General features: G+C 38.6%; 1 protein-coding gene across 2 annotated transcripts; it reads right to left on the bottom strand.

Annotated features, from left to right (window-relative positions):
- Window positions 1-4038: 4038 nt before the first annotated feature.
- Window positions 4039-22937, bottom strand: CLNS1A (chloride nucleotide-sensitive channel 1A). 2 transcript variants are annotated; one of them, XM_065937200.1, is made up of 7 exons: window positions 22746-22937; window positions 16449-16585; window positions 11817-11918; window positions 10841-10948; window positions 9528-9701; window positions 6402-6490; window positions 4039-4809 (listed from the first exon to the last, which is right to left on the bottom strand). In XM_065937200.1, exons 1-6 carry the CDS (start codon window positions 22868-22870, stop codon window positions 6423-6425), a joined length of 714 nt encoding a protein of 237 aa, XP_065793272.1. In that variant the 5' UTR covers window positions 22871-22937; the 3' UTR covers window positions 4039-4809; window positions 6402-6422. The 2 variants fall into 2 exon arrangements, with proteins under 2 accessions (XP_065793272.1, XP_065793273.1); XM_065937201.1 differs by lacking the exon at window positions 11817-11918.
- Window positions 22938-24587: the final 1650 nt, after the last annotated feature.

Below are 24587 nucleotides of genomic sequence, written 5' to 3'. Positions count from 1 at the left end.
ACTTATCTTGTGGCACAGTGGATAGAAATCTGCCTGCCAATATGGGGGACAGAGATTTGATCCCTGGTCCAGGAAGATTCCACATGCCTCGGAGCAAAGAAGCCCACATGCCATAACTACTGAGCTGCACGCTGCAACTACTGCACGGCTTCCCTACAGACTATGCTTTGCAACAAGAGAAGCTACGGCAAATGAGAAGCCCTTGCACCGCAGTGAAGAGTAGAGCCAAAACTAGAGAAAGCCCCTGCAAAGCAACGAAGACCCACCACAGCCAAAAATATTTTAATTAAAAAAATAAACTTTGACAAACAGTATGTTCCTCAGTTTTTATAAAAATCTTCCTTAACTTTAATTAAATACAACCCCCATTTTTTTTTTATTAGTTGGAGGCTAATTACTTTATAATAATGTAGTGGTTTTTGCCATACATTGACATGAATCAGCCATGGATTTACATGTATTCCCCATCCCGATCCCCCCTCCTACCTCCCTCCCCATCCCATCCCTCTGGGTCTTCCCAGTGCACCAGCCCTGAGCACTTGTCTCATGCATCCAACCTGGGCTGGTGGTCTGTTTCACCCTTGATAGTATACTTACAACCCCAATTTATAAAGTTTTTTTTTTAAGGTTTAGGCTTGCAGTTGTTGTTTGGTTGCTAAGCCTCAGTGTCTGACTCTTTTGCAACCCCATGGACTGTAACCCACCAGGTTCCTCTGTCCATGGGATTTCCCAAGCAAGAATACTGGAGTGGATTGCCATTTCCTTCTCCAGGGGATCTTTCTGACCCAGGGATTGAACCCTTATCTCCTGCACTGAAGGCAGATTCTTTACCACTAAGCTACTAGGGAAGCCCAGCTATAAATTTTGCAAGCCAGTATCCAAGGATCTTTTCTATTTGGGATAATCCACCACTGTGAGAATCTGGGCAGGGGCAGTGCCCTTCCACAACAGAAGCTGAACAAGCCAGATATTCCTGTTTTCTGGCAACACAGAGTGCCAATCAGGATCTTGCGGTCAGTCACTCAAAGACACAAAACAATTAAATCAACCTAACACCCAGAGGAATCACATCTTACGTAAACCAGCTGGAGTCCCTAACCTTTACCTGAGCCTGCTTTATTTCAGCTTTCACGTCCATTTCGTGAGCTACCAAATAGCCTTCTAATACTTTTTTTTTTTTCTGCTTAAATTAGCCAGTTTTGATTTACAACCAGAATTTAGGCTAGTAATTTTGATCATACTTTTATGAACATAAATTTATACACTATCTCATATATATTTGCATTATACACTATGAAGGTTGTATTTTGGGGTAATATGTATTTGCTTTTCTTCCTAATTCTGTCTGCTACTTACTACCACTGCAATTGATATGCCTGATGCAACCACCCTTTTCTCCTTTTTAATCTGTTGCCTGCAAAAGAAACTAGACGCTCAAGTATAATGGACTTGTTTGTAGAGCGAGAGTACAGACTTGCAGTGAAGGCCTGAAGGTCCTTTGAGAAAAAATGCATAGTTTTATCACATCTCTTTTAATAGCTCAGTGGAATTTTAAATATCAGGCATCTCAGATGTATTCTAAAAGGTGAGTTAACATTGTATTTGTAGGCACTTCTTTCTGTTATGGAAAGAATTAATTACTATTGGTAATAATTACCATTTACTGCATCATCTTTCAGGCACTGCTGTTAGTGATTCATATAAACTTCAAAATAATCCAAAAATAAAATCCTAAGAATTAGCCTTATTCACTTTTATTTAGCCTCATCCCCAAGTTATATATTTCTATTTATCTTCTTAAAATTATTGTTAAAAACAATTCTAAGTTCCACTGCTCTCCCCAAAAGTTTTTCTGATTTCTCATCTGAAGTTATTAAGTCCCCCACATTAGATATTGGTTTTTATCTACATAGATAAGAGTAGACAGAGCAATATGCTAATGAAAATATTTTTCAATTTTACCTTCTGTGTCATGGGATGGCAACAATTCTATTAGAAGTCTCAGAAGGGATTTTCTTAGAATTAACAGAAGGAAATGGCAACCCATGCCAGTACTCTTGCCTGGAGAATTCCATGGACAGAGAAGCATGGTGGACTATAGTCCATGGGGCTGCAGAGTCAGACATGACTGAGTGACTCAATGATAAGTCACAGAAGGTGGTACCAGATTCACCCATCCTAGAAATACTTGAAAAACATTATTTGTATGAGAATTAGCTATAGAGTGATTCTATTTGAAATACTGCAAATAAATAATACTTTATCTAAATATCTAAAATCTCTGAGCAATGAGTAATCACACTTGTCTTCCAGAAGTAAAGGGCTACATACTACAATCATCTGTGCATAATCTCTCATCTTCAACAATACCAGCAAAGATCCCAACAATATCTCAAAATACATAATCAACAAACATTTAAAGAAAAGTATCAATATCTGACAAAGTAATCTAAGGAAGGCAGAAATCCACTGGGAAAATGGATTTATGTTTTAAACAACAGAATCTAGAACAGATGACCACTAACTAGCCTTAAGGATATTTTAGATGGCTCATATTTTAGGGGGAGAATGTCTATGTCTTTTCTTTACATTTTCTCTACCTCAAGAAATAGGAAACAAACCAATTCCAGCAACCCTAAAATTAAGTTCAAATAGAATCAAGAAATGTTGGTTTAAGGTCATTTAATGGACTAAAGATTACAGCACCATGAAATGTTGGCTTAGTGATGAGTTTTTTAAAACAGCCTGATCTGATCTTTTCTTCTCACCTTCTCTTATTTTCCCAAAGCTATGGGTACAGCTCCTACCAATACAGAATGTTACAGTTCAATCTTTTTAAGTCATTCAGACATTGAAAGTCTAATCCTCTTATTTTACAAAGATGAGGAAGTAGGTCCAGAGGGGTTAAATACTGTCTGCCAAGTCAGAATTAGATGCTCCATCTCCTGCATCTTAGCTGACTGCCTTATCCACAGTACCACGCTGACCACAGCAGCGCCTACAGGAAACGGTGCACATGACCTCAGCGTTTTGTTGACGTGTTATCAAAGAGCACTTAATGTTTCACTGAAAGTCATGACTACAAGTATGTAAGCATGACTTTAAAAAGCAATTCAAATAGAATTTCTAGGAAGAGCCCATGAGATACATGAACTGCTTACTGCAGAATGGATAAATGTCTAGGACAGAATCATGAGTGCTACTGAGACTGTTAGCAGAGAAATTTGGGAACTTCCTGTGCTGTCCACTGAAATTTTAACACTGAAAACCCTGCAGTAAAGAGAAAATGTGCTTCCTTTCAGCTGCAGTAGATGAGATGGTAAGGCAGTATGGTATTTGGGAGCACAGGCTTAAAAATCACAGCTCCCTATCTATATAACCTTAAACATTACTTTACCTCTCTCTGTAACTGTTTCCTCATCCCTAAAGTGGGATCATAAAAGCACCTATACTTCATAAGGTGGTTAAGAATATTATACACATAGTGCATGTGAAGAACCCAGGACAGTACAGAGAAAATCTCTGTAAAAAGTGGCCATTTACTTGCTTGTTTTAACAAATTCAGTATTTATTAGAGTCTGGTCAGAAGAAAGAATATTAGTTTTTCCAGTCTACCGTGCAAGATGAGGGAAACCAAGTAAAAGTGCTGAAAAGAACACTGGGTTTAGTGGTGACAAATTAGTTTAGTCACTAGTTAGTCAGGTAATTGTGAAGAGTTTTTCTAATCTATTTTTTTGGTCATAAAGTCCAGGTATAAACCTGTAATTATAAATCAGCCTGAGAGGTATCTCTGAAAACTGAGAGTTTAAAAGTATGCTATGAGAAATCACTGATTCAAACGGAAGAAGCAGAAATCCCTCTGCAATGTGTTACGACCTTGCCCTGTCTTTCAGAAGACCTATACATTTCTCACTCATTCCATGTTCACGTTCTCAACAAAAGTCAAAGACCAACAAGAATCTCGTTTTTTGTCAAAACACGAATTTTTTAAAAAATGTTTCTCATTAATAGTTTTAGTCAAGAATGAGAGCACAATAATATAGAAAACCTAAATTTATTTGTTAAGCTATCACAAAGACAAAACAATTATCTGAAATACTTTGAGAACTTCATCCCAATTTCGCTTGTTCTTTTACAGAAACTGACCTGAGAGGCTGGAAATGAAACGATACAACCTAAGCGGTTATAACAGAACAGAGTGATGAAACACGGTGAAAGAAGCAAAGGCTAGGCAGGAGCACTTGTGTCAGTGGGAGTACGTGTGGCTGGGCTATTTCTGAAGAGGCTCCCTAGAGTTAACTGACCTGGGTCCCCAATTAGTACAAAGACCTTTATCCCTGTGGAAAGTGCAGAGATCAGGATTTCTCTGAGACCTCTGTTTTTTTTTTTTTTTTTTTTTTAAGGAGTTAAGGGTATCCTTAGGCCCTAAGGAGTACAGTTTAGATTCAGCCTTTCTTTCCCACGCAGCCTACCTGCACCTTCAAAGGCCAGTGCATTTCCACCACTTAGTCCTGCTAGGCTTTGAGGACGCATACAGTGAAGGTGGGAATCACAGGCCTACTCAGGGCACACCTAGACACAAAGGCTTGGGGTAAATCATGAACTACAAATGGCCCTCCTGGTTAAGTTAATCCACCTTTGTAATAAAGGCCATAGTTTCCTGTGCTGGTGACAGCTTCTTGTCTCAGTATACTCTGTCTCAAGAAAGAACTGGTTCAGGTAAGTTTTGGAGAAGGAAAAAGACTTTCATCAACACCCACTCCACAGTGGAAGAGGCACCAAGTTCTCTCCTACAGTTATGAGCAGAATCTGAAAAACAAAAGGTTTACAGTGTTTATACTAATAGCTAGTATTTATTAACTGCCTAGTCATGAGTGCCAGAGGACTGACAGATATTATATCTCAATCTTTGCAATAATCCTGCCAGGGAGTTACTATCATCGTCATTTGTCAAAGGGCAAACTGAGAATTGTAGAAGTTATACTCCTTGTCTGAAGGCACAGAGCTGGTAATATGGTGGAGCCGTGATTCCACCACAAATGTGCCTTCCCCCCCACTCTACCTTGTGCATCGAGAGGTCTTAGTTTCATTATCTTGAAATTTTTAATATCCGCCTACATACTCGAATTATTTCTTATTCTCGGCTCAAAGGCAAATTTAATTTTAAATGATTAAAAATTTACAGACATTGTTTGGAATTAAGATTAATTAATTAAAATTAATTCTGAATAATTAATTCATTATCCAGATGAAGAACTTGCATAAACTTTATGACTAAAAATCTCTCTTTGCTCCAGCTGTAGCACAAAATGAACATAAAACAAATTATCAGCTCATTAGAAAGTTTGTGGCTATTTTACAGTTATTTCATCATAAAAATCGTATTACAAAGAATCTTAAGAATTCTCACCAGAAAAATGCTGTAACATTCCATTTGTGTAACCATTAGTGACATACAAAATAAGTTTCTCCATCTTATTAATAGAGTAGTTGGTATTCTTTGAATAGTCCCATTTCAAGAAGAAATATGTTAAAGCCAGATCAAAAAATCTGTTTTCCAGTTTTAACAAAAATTACTGAAAGAAATCCAAAGAACGTGATAAATAAGAATCTCAGCAATAAGGGAAAAAGACATATTGGTATTGAAAGATTTCCCATAAAGTATTATTTCAACAGTGAAATATTGATATCCAGAACTGTGAAATCTGAAAATGTATATTAACAGAACTCCAACAATGTTAACACATACTTTAATCTAACTGTAGAGGAGACACTGCTGATTTTAGATGATATGGCTACCAATGAAGAGACATAAATCACAGAACTTTTAAGGTTACTTTCTAATAGTTGCACTGGCAGCAGCTGAGAGGAAAGCTGAGATTCATTATCACAATTCATGGTTACTATAAGATGTTATATTCACAAAAGCAATAATCTGCTTTGTGAATTATTGCAGCAAATCTGTTTTGTGTTTTTGATGAGATGCTAAGGTTTCAAATATTGTAAGTGGGAAAAGTTGACTTAAGAGCAGAGCGGGACATGACCTCAAATCCTGCTACTCCCACATGAGTCAACCGGAGAGATCTGCTTTTCAACAAAGGGTAATGTCCTTCTCTTGACTCACTGAAGATCAGTGTCTTATCCTTCCATGTTCTCTCAATGCTGAGCAAAGTGCTTGGCAGCTAGTAAGTGCTCAGTAAAAGTTAACCTGAACATTACCCATACTGGCAGATCTTGATTTCTTAGGGGCAAAAACTATATAGTTTCAAGTAATTTCATAAATGAATTAAACAACATTTTCCCACAACTGCTAATTTGTTAGAGTTCTCCTCAAATCTAAAAATAAAAATCAATTGTTTCACATGATTTTCATGTTCAGTGACAGGGGAGAAAATACTCACCCTAAAGCAGCATCCATCATTTCAGTGATCAACATCTGCATCCTCAAACTGTCCAGCAACTGTTGGTGCAGTATCTACCTCCATCCCATCTGAAAAAAAAATTAACCACTGAGCAAGTCTACTAAGCACTTCCCATAGTGAAGTCAGCTTAGATTTCAACCAGAAGGAAGCTAGCGCCCTCTGCTGGTAAGAGTTGCTATTTCTTTCTCTTGAAAATTGAAACTACCAAAGAACAGACTAAGAAAAATGCCACCTGTGGATTGAGGCCAAGTTAAAATTAGTCTATCTATTTCACTTTTACTTTGCAACTCTCAGTCTCAGCACTGAAAGAACTCCAGGCAGGGACTTTCAAATGCAGTCAGCATCCATTTTTCACTCTTCACAGAACTGCTAGGTATTTTACCATGTGACTTCTTTTTTAAAGCATGAAGTACTATCTAAGCTTACAACATAATTCAATAGAAAAGACTGAAATAAATTAGTAAAGTGAGATTCTTACTTATCTCTGTTTTTTTAATCTCATTAAAAAAATAAAAGATGGGGAAGAACAAACCAAAAAAAAGCCCTCTGGAAAGAGCTGTCTAAAGCTGTTTTCTCCACTTCTTCACCTCCTACTCACACTCAACTCTTTAGCCCACCACAAACTGGCTTCTGCCCACAGCCCACTGGCATCCCACCACCTGGACATTCAGCAGGACATACAAATAAAACACTTATATAAAATTAACTCATCTTTCCACATAGAAAATACATCCCTTTCCAAAAGGATACTTCTTACTTGCCCAACCCAGAAACCCCTACCATATCTCTAACTTCTGTTGCTTCTATCTCTTAAATACCTCTCAAATTTGTTCAGTCTTTTGACATTACTGCCACTCCCTAATTAGGCCACTATCTCTCATCTAATTTAAATCATAACAGGGTTTCTCTTCTTTCCTCTAGTATTTCCCTCTGCAATTAATTTTTTGTATCACAGCCAGAGTCATCTTCTGAAACACTAATCAAACTAAAATTCTTCAATGGCTTCCCACTGACTTAAACACAGGTTGACATTCTTTAACACAGCTTTCAAGTTCCTTTACTATACAGTCCAGTTCACTATTCCACCTTTATCTGTTGCTATAATAGCTACCTTTCACACTCAAGAAGTCCAGATATAATGAACTTTCAGTTCCCCAAAGCTGAATGGTCTCTTGATCCTTCACACATGACTGCCACCCTGACCTGCCTCTCTCTCCAAACTGTATGTAATCCCTCTTCACTTGGTTCATTTTTATTTATCTTCAGACTTTGGCTTAAATGTCACTTACTCCATGAAGTTTGAATCTCTCCCTGACTGTCCAGCCTCTGATTCCATAGTTCCTCAAGCTTCCCCTTTATCTCAAATGTTGTATCACAATATACTATAACTACCTAACTAGTTAATTTCTTTCTCTCTCCACTAGAATGCCATTGATAGATAAAACTGCATCTTCCTTAGGCACTCCTGTATTCTCTCTACCTGCCACAGTAGCTCAACAAATACCTCTTACATAAACAAACACATGAAGCACTGAAATGCCACCAGTTGAAATTTCACTATGGATTTATCAGAACATCACGTTGCATACTGTGAATATATTATTTTAAAAATAAATTTAAAAAAAGAAATTGCACAGGTCAAACTAAATAAGTGGAAACAAGAGTGATGTGGGTACCCAGAACTTAAGAAGACAGCAAATGATTTAAGCTGAAGAAGTTTTATGTACAGGCAACTCAATATGCCAGTGAGGCTTAGGAATACAAGTCCAATCATCTCACTTTATGAACAAGTGTTTGTGACCTTAAAGTCAGTTGCTATAAAGCATTAAATAAAAAGCTCTATAATTAAAAACAACAAAAAAAGCCTTCAGTGATGAAAGGTTTTTTAATGTCCAAGGGTACTCTTCAGCTAATCTCTGTAGTAAAAACAGATGCATCTTGAATTCTTTCAGCTCTAGCACAGCACTAGAGAGCACCTGAGTCACCTAGCCCTAAAGCGTGTGAGAGGCTCACCACGTAGGGCTTAAAACGGAGAGGAGACGTGACGAACAGTAACGTGACCCACAGCCTAAATTATTCCAAATTAAATATCCCAGAGCTTCAGCACCCTCAGGGCAGAACGCTATGTGCATGGAGATAATGATCACAACATTATGAGAGAAACGTAAATATCAACAGAAGAAAAATTATGACAATCCTCTTTAAGAACATTCTGCATCGCTAAAAATTATAAGTGTTAAGATTCTGTAGCAATACAAAATACTGAACTGAATACATAGAGGATGCAAGAAATGCTCATAATAGTATCTGGCAGGTTGTTTTTACACATTAGCTTACTTAATCCCCTTACCACTTATTAGCTATTTGACTGCAAACTAGGTATGTGACCTTTCTGTGCCTCAGTTTCTTCATCTATAAAATGGGGATCGTAACAGCATCTACTGTGGAGAAGGAAATGGCAACCCACTCCAGTATTCTTGCCTGGGAAATCCCATGGACTGTGGAGCCCAGCGGGCTACAGCCCATAAGGTCGCAGAGAGTCAGACACTACTGAAGCGGCTAAACAACATCTACCAGAGGGTTCTTGAAGGATTAAATGAGTAAATACATATAATGTGCTTCCATCAGGATTTGAGACATAAGAACACTACCTGAATATTTTCATGAGGGTAGCAGGTACAAGATTGGAGACAAGTGGCACAAAGACAGAGGTGTCTCTCCAGAGCCCGAGAGAATTTATATGGTGAATATCAATGATACCGAGTGTTCTCATAAGATTAATATGGCACAGTGAGGTGGAGGAAAGGATGATTTGAGGCAAAAAATTTCCTACTATAAATCTAGTGTGAGGAAAAAAGGACCTATGTTTGGAGCATGGCAGTAGTTATAGCAAAGAGATCTGAAAAGTCATATAAAGGAAAAATCCACAGCACTCAGTATTAGACTGGCAGGGAACAAATGATAAAGGCTGAATCAAAAGAATACAAAACTTACAAATTTTTGCAAGTTAGGGAAAAAAGTTTTTAAAAATTTACATATAATTCCCATTCTACGTATTTCTACATTTGCTTCCTACACCATAAAGAATTAATTCTGAGTACTCACCTTCATAATCTCTTATTGAATCTTCTGTCCGGACTCCAGCCATGTTATACTGGCTGCTCACAGACTGAGAAAGCATTCCTTCCAATCTCTCCAGTGTGGCTTGGCCTTCTGCTGTTAAATGGGATAATCCTTCTTCATAGGTATAAAATGTAGGGATGTCCCCCTGCCCTTGTTCTAAATAAATAAAAAGCTTTTAAGCCATTTTAAAACAGGGGGAAAAAAGACAATCAATAATGCATCTACTGAAGATAAGGCACAGTGAAAAGAGGCTTCAAGGAAAACACTCAACATTTATTCAACATACACACATCAGCCATCTATTGAAGACAAAGATATACAGAAAATGTCTCTACTCTCTAAGATGAGAAGGGATTCTAAGAGATAACAAGCCAGTATATAGCAATTCCCAAAGAATCAAATGTCCAGGGACTAGAAGGAAAAGAGGGTGTTCCTAAGGTTACAGAGTTTTATCCCAAGGTGGGAATTTTACAAGTCTTTTTTCCTGATCAAAATGCATCCTGCTTTTAAAACATCAGAAATTCTGGAAAATACAAACAGGATTTAAAAACTAAATTACCCTGAAACTTCAGCAAAGATGAGGATGTATTTAGATACTATAAGCAGAATTCCAGAAATGAGTCTGTCTCAGGCCAGGAGGTAGTACATGTGGAGGCAACAGCTTTAGGGAGCCAAACTGGTATCCATGAGAAAAGAGAAGAGAACAGCAGACACCTCAAGTAACAAGACTCTATACCAAGCTAGTGACTGTATTTTGTTCCGGGGAGGTAAAGGGAGATAATCTTAGATAAATGAAATATGGTTCTGGGAAAAAGACATCACCTTGGCAATGAGGAGGTTTATGGAATACATTAAAGATGTAGATGATACAGGTTCCAAGAGGTGGAGAGAGAAGGCTTGTTTTCTGAGAGCAACTTCATCAACTTAAAAAGATTTTCCCAACTACCCACTATTTTATCATAGTCTTTCCTTCCATTTATTTCTAATTTTTCCCCCCAGAGGGGGGAAGAAAACATATCTCTATGTTTTGTGCTCAAGCTTTGGACTCCTGTAACATTTTCTAACTTGACTGAGAGATGAATTGTGCCACTCACTTTTACTAAAAACCAAGTTACATGGATACTACAGAGATACAAAGAAACATAATCCCATATGCTATACAAATACATGTTTAAAATGTATTTGTATACATTTTATACATAAAATATACACATACACATACACACATAAAATAAAAACATACACAAATGTTTTAAATACATACACAAACACTTAAAAAAATCCACTTCACTAACCATGGGCTTCCACATCATATTCGTCTCCATCATAATCATCTGAATCTTCATCCTCAGGATCTGGATGCAAAGCCTGGCATTCACACATTGCAGTGAACATGGCCTCCACTGAACAAGAAAATTAAAAATTTCTCATTAATTTTTTTCTGATTAATGTACAATAAAAATATAATAGGACAACCAACAGGGCAAATAAATTTAATGAGCAGACAAGAGGTATACTGGTGGTGATTTCGTCGCTAAGTCATGTCTGACTCTTGCAACCCCAAGGACTGTAGCCTGCCAGACTCCTCTGTCCATGGGATTCTCCAGGCAAGAATACTGGAGTGGGTTGCCATTTCCTTCTCCAAGAGGTATAGAGGGTCACAGTATTTACAAAAATGCCAAATTTCAAGGAAAATCAATCTTGACGGCAATGGACAAGCCATAAAATAGTATAAGAGGTCTTTCTGAAATATTACTGAGATCTCTTCACGCCTTGTTGGATTTTCCAAGAAAAAGCATCAGAGTCCTGGTCAGACTGCTGGCATCAGGGTGAGGCGCTCTTTCCAGGTGTCCTGGCATCATCCACTTTGGAGTTGCCATGAGCCCTCTGTCCTCTATCCAGTGAGATTCACAGTCAACAGCACCAAGTCCATAAATAGCAGTTCTTCCATTCCCAAAACACACCAGGAACATGGTGTCTACTACACTCACCACATTCACAATCTTTATATTAATAGGTATCTGGTCCTCAACGATATTACAGATGCTAAACTGAAGAAAAAGCAATAGAACAGAGGTAACGAGAGTGAGGGCTTCCCTGGTGGCTCAGTGGTGAAGAATCCGTCTGCCAACGCAGGAGACATGGGTTCGATCCCCGGACTGAGAGAGAGAGAGAGAGAGAGAGAGAGAGAGAGAGAGAGAGATGGGGGCAGGGGATAGAGAGAATGCTTGATACTTAAAGGGGAAAAAACCAGCTCTACAGAATACTCACAGGCTGACTTATCACTAGGCACAAATCTAAATTCAGCAATAGGTTCAATGTCATCATCACTATCTTCCTCTTCTTCATCAGCAACCGATTCTTTTGATTCTTCTAGAAAGTGTATTAAAAAACAGCTTTTTAATGATGTTTATGCCTAAAAATAGAATCTTAAAAGAATTTCTTAAAGGATGTTTATTGATACATCTAAATATTGCATTTTTTTTTTACTCCCAATTATTAAAACATGGTTATTTTAGAGCTAAAAAAAGACTCTGGATAGTCTCTCTGATCTAGTCACACTGTACTTGAGGTTCTAAGGATACCAATCCCCAACATCATGGCAGGGGTGAGGAAACCCAAACAGTCAGACCTCTAACAATTAGAGTTTCACTGTCATGTCTGTTTCTTTCACCAAGAAACAATGGGTTCAGCAGCAGTCTGTAAACCACTGATGTGATTCACCACCAACAATTTACAGATAAGAAAACTAAGGCCCATAAAAATTAACTGACTCAAAAGATAAATTAATAAAGTCTGTTGGCAAGAAAAAACTACAAATGTTCAATAAAGAGAACCAGCACATCCTGCTGGTAAAAGTGGAAATTGCTAAAATCAGTCCAGATGTATATATCCTATTATCCAGCAACTCTTCATCTAAGTACATGAATGTTCCCCGAAGCACTTTATGTACTATAGAAAATATAAGAAATAAATGTTAATTTAAAAAAAGGAAATAGATGTATTGTAACTTGATCATATTATGTTCAGTAGATAACATGTGAAAATGAATAAATGTGATTTATATGTATCAAAATGAAGGAATTTTAAAACATAAAATTGAGTGAAAGAGCTCACTGGAAAATATATAATACCATTTACATTAAAGTTCTAAACACAAAAGAGAACCATTATATTGCTTAAGGGTATATATATACGCAGTAAAAATCTAAAAGCATAGACAGGAAGGACACACATCATCTTTAAGAAAAACTCTGGAGACAGAATTACGAATGAAATGGGGATGGATATAAAAAAAGATTTCCATAGTATTAATGTAATTTTATTTCTTTTAGACTAATTATGAAAAAATGTTAGAATTTACATTGGATATTAAATAATGAGAATTTTAAAAATATATTCTGAACTTTTCAACATATGAATTATTTCATAATTTTTTTAAAAAGGTGAATAAAACAAATAGACCCCCAAACCACCAAAACATGTTCAACAAATCATCTTAAAAATACAACTTTTATTTAGCATATTACAGCTGCCATTTTGAAAAAATGTTAATTCTCCATATAGGTGGAGATAAAGCAGAAAGGCATTCAAAGTATATATTTTCTGGAAAGCATGCTGACAATATATGTTAAGAACTTTTTAATAAGGGGGTATCCACTATATATTTTTTAACTTTTATTTTTATAAGTCACGCAAGTTCACTGAATAATGAAAAAATACAGATAAGCAAAAAACACAAAATTTTAAATGACCACTATTAGAAGCTTTAAGTAACAGATATAATAGAACTTTTCTGTCCTGTTTCTAATGTTATTAAATTGTTACATAAAATAGATGTGTCTTCTGTAGAATAGTAAAATACAAAAATATTGGACAGTTCTAAAAAATTCTTGGTAGTTGAATACATTATGGTACTACCAAACTTTTTCAATGCATTTTAAAAAATGGTATCATACTATAACTATTGTTCTATAACTGAATGGACATCACTTTTCAAACCATAAATTCAAGCTGGTACAAAAATAATGGAAGGAGTCAAGATGGATTCCAAGTAAACAGTCCCTACCCCTCTAGTACTCTCCCTAGAAATAACCACTATTAACACCTTCTTTTATATATCTACAGGTATCTATCTTAAGGCAGTAAAGAGAAATGTAATACAGCATTTTTACAATTAGGAGAAAAAAACCACTATGACAATCATTAATCATCTCATACTAGATCACAGTAGTGACCACCATACTCTGTCTTCTTAAACGTTTCTAAAATTTTAGAAATGGGAATGTATTTTAGTCATTTAAAAAATAATTTAATGTTCTCAACAATAAGATGATGGTCCACTTTAGTGGTTAATGGAGGTAAGCCAAACAGGGAAAAAAAAAAAAAAGAAAAAAAATATATATATAGGGCTTGAAGAATCGGGACAAGAGGACCAAAGGCTGGAAAAACAGGATCCACATCTGTGTAACTTGTAAAAATGCAGTTCCAGATAAATAGAAATGGAGAAGTATTAAAATAAAGGTAATGGGAAAAAACTACTCCCTAGTAAGATAGAAAAATTTTACTTATTTTAGTAAGAGTTTTAATTCCATCTATCTCAAGGAGATAATCATACAGAATAAATGCTTAAAATACCTACCCCAAACCTACCAAATCCTTATTACCTAGTTTGGGGCTCCCAAAATTTGTATTTTTAACAAGTTCCCAAAGTGTTTCTAATGTGCAGCCAGGTTTAAAAACTAAAAATTACTACAATGCCCTAATTATTCTGGATAAAATGGAGGCCCAGAGAGATGAAAATGACTTGCCTACCAAGTTAATGACACAGTTTTCTTATTCAGAGTGCTTTTCCTTTTAGCTACCTTTATTCAAACCCGACCTAACTTTATTTTCTGACATGCCTAATGCCAATGCATGTCACACCAGAATTTAAAACTGACTAACAAGAGTATCTCTAAAGTTTCACACCTACAAATGAAGGGCAAAAAAAAGGGCGGGGAGCATGGGTGGTAGGTGCAGGGAGGGTGGGTTCCCTGGCAGTCCAGCGGTTAGAACTCGGGTCTCTCACTGCCAGGGCCTTGCATTCCATCCCTGGCCAAGCAACTAAGATTCTACCAGCCTTGTAGCATGGCCAAATAAATAAATAAATAAATAATAAAAATAAATAGAAATAAATAAAATGTAATGTTTGTATATGAATGAATGAATGAAAGCTTTCAACTCAACATGACATATAAACTCTTGGTTATAAAATCATAGTTGGAGTTACTTAGATGGAAAGTGAACTTTGTGTCTGAGGCCACCTCATCTGGAAGTCTCACTACAACACAAGGTCAACAGCCTTTTACTTTTCCTTACCCTCTTTCAAACTCCACTAGATTTTTATCTACTTTTGGACACTTCCCAATGGCAAGAGTTTTAAATGTCCCACCAAAAATATTTTCAAATCGCTAAATCAGTCATTATCACTTAATGAGGAAGGTGTGCCAAAAGTCTTAAAAATTATTAAATAATTAGTATCACACAATATAAATGCTCATCTTGTATCTGAAACCATACTAAAATCCCAAATTGGAGGAGCAATAGTTCAACAGGAGAATTCATGGCATTGTTTCTTACATGCTATTTCAAAGAAAAGCAAAGTACTATCTTCAAATCAAAAGTTTACTAAAGATGTAACAATAGTCTTTCAATTCCAAAGTTATTCATTTTCACAAAGGATGAACATATTAAACTAATATACTATATAAACTTCTTTAGTTATACTTAAAAAATCAAGCACAAGTTTTTATTTCATGCCTAGCTTGTTTCTCACCCAGAATTCTTGAAACTCTGTGTGAAAGTGGCTCGGTCCTGTCTGACTCTTTATGACCCCACGGACTATGCAGTCCACGGAATTCTCCAGGCCAGAATACTGGAGTGGGTAGCCTTCCCCTTCTCCAAGGAATCTTCCCAACCCAGGTCTCCCGCATTGCAGGCAGATTCTTTTTTTTTTTTTTAAAGGCGAATTCTTTACCCACTGAGCGATCAGGGAATTCATTATGGTGAGTCTAAAAAATGGATTTTTAAAATCTTTCTTACTTCTTCTTTCATCAACCACACTAGATTTTTATGACTCTCTTGTTTCTTCCATCTGCAAGACCTGGGAATCTTGTACCATAGAGTTTCTCAATCTTGAGACTACTGACATTTGGACTGGTTAATTCAATTCTCTGTTGTGGGAGCCTGTCCTAGGAATTGTAGGATGTTTAGTAGTACCCCTGGCCTCTAACTAGATGCCAGTAGCACTCCTCGCCACCTCTAGTGATGACAAAAATGCCACGACAAAATGTAACTGCCAAATGTCGGGAAAGGGCAATATGTCCACCATTAAGAACTATTTCTATAACAAAACAAAACAGGTTCTATCCTAAACTCTTAGAAGGGAAGCATACTGATCCAAGCCTCTAAGGGTGCTAAAGATAAATGCCTTTACACAGAGAAACAATAACAAACTCAAGAGGAGAAACAAGAAATGCAAATGCATAAAAGATAAATAATTTTAAGTGCAACTATTAATATGTAGAAAGTAAAAAGCAGTGTGCAAATTATTTTACTGTGCTGAAATTTTGCTTAAGAAAGTATTATCCAAAATAAGTGAATGGCTTGAATACTACATTATCATCAGTGACTGCTTTTTAAAATATAGGGAGGGAGGTGGGAGGGGGGATCAGGATGGGGAATACGTGTAACTCTATGGCTGATTCATATCAATGTATGACAAAACCCACTGAAAAAAAATAAAAAATTTAAAAATAAATAAACAAATAAATAAATAAAATAAAGTGATTATTGATATAAAAATAAATAAATAAAATATACTACCAAAGGAAGCTCAAGATTAAATTATACCATACATACCTCCAAATTTGGCATTCACCATAACATACAGATGCTCTCGTGGATAGGCGTTTAGATCCCTGGATACTGCATGCAAACTAATGGTGGGGTATTCCAGGGAAAATCCTAATCCAGAGCCATCTAACCAAGACAGGCGGCTGAAAAACATGTGTTAAGTGGATTATTTGGGGAAATTAAATCCTAATTTGATGTCCTAACATTTATAAAGGTTCAGCCTGGACACATATTAATATATATGTGAATAAATTCAAGCATATTGTTTAGAAATTTCCTAAAAGAAAATTTGCAGCAGGAATTTAGTTTCTTTAAGACAATTCTGTTATAGTTCACCTTCCCCTATCTAAATATCCAAACAGATTTGAAATGCTATTTTTCTTAAGTCACATGTGTGTTTCTATGCCTTTTTATGCTTGTTTGGAATGTCTTCTGGCATCTTCTTTGCTTTGGCAAATCTTCTTTGTCTGGGTAAGTCCCAGTCTTTCCATAAACCCTCTCTTCGATTACTCCAGTGCATAATGATCTCTTCTTTTCCTAAACTGCACTTAGGCTCAGTAATATATTACTGAGCACCTAACTCTGTGTAATGAATTTTATATGTATCCGGACAGAACATGAGTTACTGGATGAAGTTTTAACATTCTTCAAAACCACTGCCACAGTGCTTAGCATGTAAATATGCAATAAATACCCAAGAAGCACTAATTTCTCCACTAATCCTACACTAAATAACATACACATGAAATGGCTGTAATAACACAAGTTGGAAAATAATCATCACATTGAAAAGCAGACTTTATGGAGCCTTTCATTTATTTTACAACTTAAGGGGAAAGCCACAAATAAGCAATGTCTAGTTATCCCTCAAAAGTGGTCAATGCAAATATTTTATTGCTTAAGCAGAGGAAAAGTATCAGGAAAATCAGTACACTGAGTTTTGAATAAGGACTGGTTGATTTTTTTGGTAATATTTCACCCATCTGGAACCACACCATTTAGCAGGAAAAAAAGTCACAAAAAAGATGCTTAAGAACCCACAGAAAATGTTAATAAAATAAAAGCTAATGCACTATACTGGTTGCCCAGGGTTGGAGGAAAATAGAAAGTGACTACTAACGGGTGTCAGTTTCTTTGGGGGGCAATGAAAATAGTCTAAAATTGTGTCGGGAATTCCCTGGTGGTCCAGTGGTTATGACTTGGTGCTTTCAGTGTTGGAGCCCAGATTCAATTCTTGGTCGGGGAACTAAGATCCCACAGGCTGTGCAGCATGGCCAAAAAATAAGTAAGAAATTAAAAATAAATAATACTGACTGTGTTGATGGCTGCACAACTCTGTTATACGTTAACTATTTATTAATATATAACATATTCATGTATGCTATATATTACTATATGTATGCATGCCGAGTCGCTTCAGTCATGTCTGACTCTTTGTGACCCCATGGACTGTAGCCCGCCAGGCTCCTTTGTCTATGAAATTCTCCAGGCAAGAATAGTAGAGTGGGTTGCCATGACCTCCTCCAGGGGATCTTCCCCACCCAGGAACTGAACCCAGGTCTCCTGCTGCTCCTGCACTGCAGGCGGACTCTTTACTGTTGAGCCACCAGGGCAGTCCTACACACACACACACACACACACACACACACATACACACACACACACACACTTAAATACATGAGCTGCATGCTATGTAAATTAGGTCAATGAAGCTTTTATTTTAAAAAGAGATTCATGCAATAAAACCCCCATATCATTCTATAGTCTATACAAATGTAACAAGCCTGGCGGTCTGATATCTAAGGAAGCAAAAACAAACACAATTGTAGAACCTAGGACTTCTTGTGTGGGAACAATGAGAGCACAGCAGTCTGAGAGCATTCATGCTCAATGTAAGGGAGGCTGAGCTTTACACCTCAATCCCCCTAAAGGAAATCAATGGCTAACAGCACAATACAAGTGTCTAACACTTGACTCTCACTTATAAAAGCAAAGGCAGAATTAGATTGTGGTGAAAATTGTACAACTCTGTAAACACACTAAAACATGAGGAACTGTACACTAAAAAAAAAAAAAAAATCACTGTCACTGGGAAAGGTTTCAACACACTTATTGAAAATGAAAAACTGGGAAGCTTTTTAAAGTGGTAAAAGCTCTGGAATAACTCATCCCATTGGGTCCAAAGAAGTAGATTTTATTATTGCAGTGAGATTGCATGTGCTCTATGGGCCTTTCCACTACTGCTTTCTTCTTAGTGTGGAGAAGAAATAGTGCTCAGGCATCACAGAAGTACTGCCAGTTCCTTATTAAAACTATATTATTTAAAGCAAATAAACTCCTTTTTCTCACCTCAGAAATCCCCTGGCATTATCATAATTCAGAAAGGTGTATTCCAAATTTCAGTATCAAAAATGATTTGAAATACCTAGAGCCACAAAATTTTCTTTGATGACTCAATTAGGAGATGGAAAAGCTGAAAAACAAGCACAGACTCAGTGCCTATAAATTATTCCTTTCACTTTAAAAAGCACATAATAATTGCTCTGTAGTTCCTTACTGCTGGCAGAACAAATGCTATCTCACCAGAGCATTTCCTGTGGAGTGCTCATAATCTTATACAGGAACATGGATTATATACTCAACAGAACAGAAGAAAGTTTCATTCAAAAGCAACATTTACTCTCATTATTAAGTTCTGATTTTTTATTTTCCTTTCATTTATTCTAGAAGAAAAGCTCTTCAAAACCAAACTATCTAACTATACCCTGTGCTGGGCTTAGCTGCTCAGTCGTGTCTGACTCTTTGTGACCCCACTGATGCCGGGCTCCTCTGTCCATGGGGCTTCTCCAGACAAGAATACTGGAGTGGGTTGCCATGCCCTCCTCCAGGGGATCTTTCCACCCCAGGGATCAAATCCAGGTCTCTCCTATTGCAGGTAGATTCTTTACTGTCTGAGCCACCAGTATATATCCAGTCCCAAAGAAACCATGAGTCACATAAGGGAAAAACAAGAATCGGGAAGCCAGTCAAGATATAGGGGAAATGTTGTGCTACCGGCCAATGGTTCTGCACAAGAATTAACAGTGTACTTTATTCCTGGCATGGGGGAAAAGACAGGACAGAAAGGTAAGAGAGGTCTTGAATTTAGGTTGGCTTAATTATCTGGTTTAAGATTGATTTGGGAATAAATATAAAAAGAGCATTACTTATAAGTTTAAATTACCTATTTTTAATTTAAATATTTTATTTCACTTGTTTCAAATGATCTATTTTGAATGATTCATGCCTCTGCTCCTTTCTTCATTTGGACAAAAAGTCAAATTCCTATGAAAACTAAGCTTTGAAAATAAGTCCAAAAGAGTTCTAAATCTCTCAATCTACATCTGAAAAACTACCTAAAAACAAATCAGACCCTGTTCCTCTTTGCCTAAAACTCTCAAGTAGTTATCACAAAGTCTTGAGGCTATAAGCTAAGCTCATGAACATGGCTCCCTCCTTCTCCAGCTTTATTCTATTTCTGGCCGTGCTGGGTCTTCGTTGCTGCACAGGCTTTTCTCTAGTTGCGGTGCGTGGGTTTCTCATTGCGATGGCCTCTCTTGCTGCGGAGCACCGGTTCCAGGGTGCACAGGCTTGGGGCTGTGGCTCCCGGACTCTAGAGCAGAGGCTCAACGGTTGTGGCTCAGGAGCTTCGTTGCTCGGCAGCATGTGGGCTCTTCCTGGGTCAGGGATTGATCCGTGTCCTTTGCACTGGCAGGTGGATTCTCTACCACTGAGGCATCAGAAAAGCTCCTTCTCCAGCTTTACTACATTTCCACTTTTTCTCCACTGGCCCCTCAGATAAGAGAACTGCTTGACTGTGCGTATGTGTGTGTGTGAACACACAATATATATCCAGGCACACATAATACTGTTTCTCACCCTTGCCTCTGAGTATCCTGTTTCTTCTAGTTAGAATGTTTCCTCTTAAGACCCACCTCATTTACCTGGCTGTCAATCCTCATTTGTCACATCCTCTACGAAGCATTCCCAGTTTGTTGAGATCTTGATTCTATCAAGATACGGGGACTTCCCTGGTGGCACAGAGGATAAGAAACCACCTGCCAGTGCGGGGGACACAGATTCGATCCCTGGAACAGGAAGATTTCACACGCCATGGGCCAAAAAGCCTGTGCGCCTCAACTACTGGTGCCCGTGCCCACCTGCTCAACTGCTGAAACCTACGTGCTCCACAACAAGAAGCCTGAACACCATAACAAAGAGTATCCCCGCTCACCGCAACTAGAGAAAGCATGCACAAAGCAAGGAAGACCCAACGCAGATTAAAAAAAAAACAAACAAAAAAAAAGATGTGGAAATGCTAGGTGGGAAAGAACAAAAAGGGGCAAGAATCCAAAGAGGTAAGGCTAATAATGAGTAAAGAGGGATGAAAAACGGCGTCCAAGGTACTGGTAATATTCTACTCTTAACCTTGAGGTGCTATGCAGGTGTTAGTTTAAATATAATTCCTTAAACCATCTATTTATAATTCATATTTTTTGTATGTATATTTTATGAAAATACTTCCTTAAAGAAAAAGATGTTAATAAAAAGTTGAAAATAAATAATTTTTTAAACAGTTAAGAGCTTAAAAGGAGTTTGTACTTCCTCACTATGGTTATACAAGAGAATGTCCTTATCCTTACATTTTAGTGTAAGTATTTATAGGTGAAGTGATGACATGTCTGCAACTCAAAAAGCTCAGAAAAAAAAAGAGATAAATGTGGCCAAATGTTAACAACTGATGAATCTCTGTGAAGGAGCTATGGCTATTTACAACACTTGCAACTTTTCTTTAGTTTTAAAATTTATCCAAATGAAAACACAAGTATAGGACCTTCCCCTAATAGGATTTATATTATACAAGAGACAATACACAGGGAAGTCATGGAGAAAAGGGGGACTGTGTAGGGGCTAAGAATATATCTGTGTTCCACTTTCCACGCCTTGAAAGAAATTGCTCTCGCAAGATCTCTGAAGGTCTTTTTGTCAATACCCAACAGGTGCTTTTAAGATTTGATTTTATTTGACCACTCCTCTCTTTTTCCTCAAGTCTCTTCTTCTATAACATATCTGTGTAGACGTGTTCTGAAGGTTCTATCCTTGGCCATCTCTTCTCAAGTATCTAATCTATCCATCTTTAACACAACTCTCCCAAGAGATATGCTCATATGTGCAACTAATCCACACATTTGCAGACCAAACTCATTATCTGTACTTTACCCCAAACTTGACCTTCCTCACATCCAAATTTCCTATCTGTGACTGGCCAGAAACCTAAGCTTTGTTCAATGACTAGATTTCCTTCGAAACCAAGGGGTTCTTTACACCTTTTTGTGCCTGCTGTGGCAGGGACAATTTTGGCCCCTATGACTCTCACATCTCCTGGTGTCACATCTGTGAATATGTTACATGGCAGAAGGGGCTTTGTGTATGTAATTAAGGTTACTAATCAGTTCACAAGAAAAGAGAGAGATTACCCTGGATTATCTGTGTGGGTCCAACATAATCATGTGACTTCTTAAAAGCAGGGAATTTTCTCTGGCTGCAGACAAAACTGATACAGAATACAGAGAGAAGTAAAGGACAGGAAAGACTGAATGCATGACTGTTGGCTTGAAGATGAATGGAACCATATGTCATGGAAATGAGAACTTCTACAATCTCAACATGTAAAACGAGTCTATGAAAGTAAAAAATGCTCCAGGTACCCAAATAAAAGGGCAATTCCTTCTAGGAACGGAAATGAGAGTTAAGTCCCTCTGGATACAACCCCAACCAGCGTGGGGTTGCAGGTGTTCCTCTCCCCACTCACACCTACAGAAGAAAACCTATACCCCCTTAACCAAGCTTTAAAAATCCTGCACAATTTGCACTAAACCTACATATCCTACCCAGGGCAACACCTCCCATTCCTGATCATCGACGAGGCAGGCACTTCGATGACTCTTCTTCACTCAGGGCCTGGAAACTCAAAACCTTACAATGAGACCTTGAATAAAAAGCAGTCTCCAGTAAACAGGTGGGCAGAAAGCACAATGAATGAGGCGAACACCGTCTGACGAAGAGACAGGAAGGCTCCGAGGAGAGGACACTGGAACACACGAGTCTTCTCCTCAGCAGAGGCACCTCCAAGGCAAAGCGGGGCACGCGCTCCCCCGCCCCACGGCCTCAGAGGTCTCCGTCTCCCCCACGTTACTCCGCACCGCCCGCGCCCGGCAGGGACGAGGCGCGCAGGAAGCCAGCCCTCGGAAACAGAGACCCTACCTTTCAGTGATGTAAAGGGTGCCGGTACCGAGGCCCTTCCCGTTCAGCACAGCCTCGGTGTCTGGTTGCTGCTGCCGTAGGCCCTCAGCCGACCCGGGCGGAGGGAAACTTCTGAGAAAGCTCATTACTGCAAGGAGCGCTGAGACACTGGCCAGGAGCAGGCTGAGGCACCGTAAACCCCTCTCGCCGCGGCCCGCCCCGGAAGCGGTAGCAATTCCCCCGGAAGAGTAACTTAGCCGGCCCCGGAATTCGAGCTCGTGTACCACAGAAATGAGACGTTCTAGGACAAGCTCTCACAGGCTTGAGGGGACTGAGTTTGTCAGGTTACGGCCTTTCCCTTCTCCCTCGCATTTCTAAGGCTCCAGGTTTGGAATAACGGAGCGTTCTCCCCACATCCTACTTCGGGATCGTCACAGCAACCCTGTTAGAGAGGAAGCACAGGAAATAATAAATTTCTTTTTTCTGCCGAAGGGGAAACGGAACGGTAAGGCAGGCAGTCCATTGCCTGAGGTTGCATAGGAATGAGAGACCACACTGATGTACAAGTCGGTCTCCTAAGTGGGTTCGGCTCTTCTCACCTGCGGCCGCCTCCTCTAGGCCTTGTTCATATCTCAACAGCCACGCCCCAGACATCAGTTTAGGTCCTAACGCCGTCCTAGTACACGATCCACATATCCCCCGTATCAGATGTGCAAATGAGCGCAAAGAGGTAATTAAACCTGGGTGAAGAGCTAGTTATGTCAGCAAGCATATGGGGCGCTGAAAGGAAAATAATTAATCCATTAGATTTGGAATTCTTTATTTCTTCATTAGACACTGAAAAGCAAAGTATTAAGAGCTAATAAAAGCTTTTTAAATAATCATAAAAGTTGCTAATGGTAACCGGGTATTAAGTGTCAGGCTCCGTTCAAGGCGTACGTGCTAAGTCGCTCCAGTTGTGTCTGACTCTTTGCGACCTTACTAACTGTAGCCCGCCAGGCTCCTCTCTTTACCCTTACTATTTCTTCATTTCCTCTTTGTGACAACTTTATGGCAAAGATGGAGCTGAAACGAGAACTAGTGGAAAGTAGTAGGAATAGATCCTGAGAGCCTGACTGAGGCTTCTTTACTGACATGCAGACACACGGTGATGTCAGGACCTCTGTGGGAACTATCAGCTGGAACACGTTTACATTTCCTTCCCTGTGGCCTGAGCTTCTTCACAGCTTGGCAACTGGGTGTGGAAGTTGAGCATCCCAAGAAAGAGACTGGCAGAAGCTGCATGGCCCCTTCTAACTTAGCCTTGGAAGTTACAGACTGTAACCACAAGTAGGATCTGTTGGATTTTTCATCTTTTTTTTTAAACGTACTTTGTACTCCTATAGCTTTGACATGCCTGCAGCCCTGGCTGACACCTTGACTGCAGGTTTGGGAGTGACCCTGAGGCAGAGGAACCCAACTCAACTGTGTCAGATTCACAGACAGACAGAAACTGTGAGATAACAGCTGTTGGGTTTGGGTGTGTCTTTTGTTTTTGTTTTGGTACCTGCGGGGCAAGCAGGTATCTTAGTTCCCCAAAGTGAGTGAGTGAAGTCGCTCAGTCGTGTCCAACTCTGTGACCCCATGGACTGTAGCCCACCAGGCTCCTCTGTCCATGGGATTCTTCAGGCAAGAATACTGGAGTGGGTTGCCATAGTTCCCCAACCAGGGATTAAAAACTGCGCCCTCTGCAGCGGAAGCGTGGGTTCTTAACCACTGAACCACCAAAGAAAGTGAAAGTGAAGTCGCTCAGTCATGTCTGACTCTTTGCCACCGTGGACTGTAGCCTACCAGGCTCCTCCCTCCATGGGATTCTCCAGGCAA

Source organism: Muntiacus reevesi, chromosome 5 (assembly GCF_963930625.1).
Source record: "Muntiacus reevesi chromosome 5, mMunRee1.1, whole genome shotgun sequence".
NCBI classification, from domain to species: domain Eukaryota; kingdom Metazoa; phylum Chordata; class Mammalia; order Artiodactyla; family Cervidae; genus Muntiacus; species Muntiacus reevesi.
The sequence above is the reverse complement of the archived record's forward strand: the minus strand, read 5'-3'. Positions and strand labels throughout refer to the sequence as shown.

Excerpts from the sequence above, each read along its gene's own strand:
- CLNS1A (XM_065937200.1), bottom strand. The coding sequence starts at position 22,870 with ATGAGCTTTCTCAGAAGTTTCCCTCCGCCCGGGTCGGCTGAGGGCCTA. Across the intron at positions 10,949-11,816 it reads GCCTAGTGATAAGTCAGCCT|TGGAGGCCATGTTCACTGCA; the intron begins GTGAGTATTCTG and ends TTTCTTGTTCAG. Across the intron at positions 9,702-10,840 it reads ATATGATGTGGAAGCCCATG|AACAAGGGCAGGGGGACATC; the intron begins GTTAGTGAAGTG and ends TTATTTATTTAG.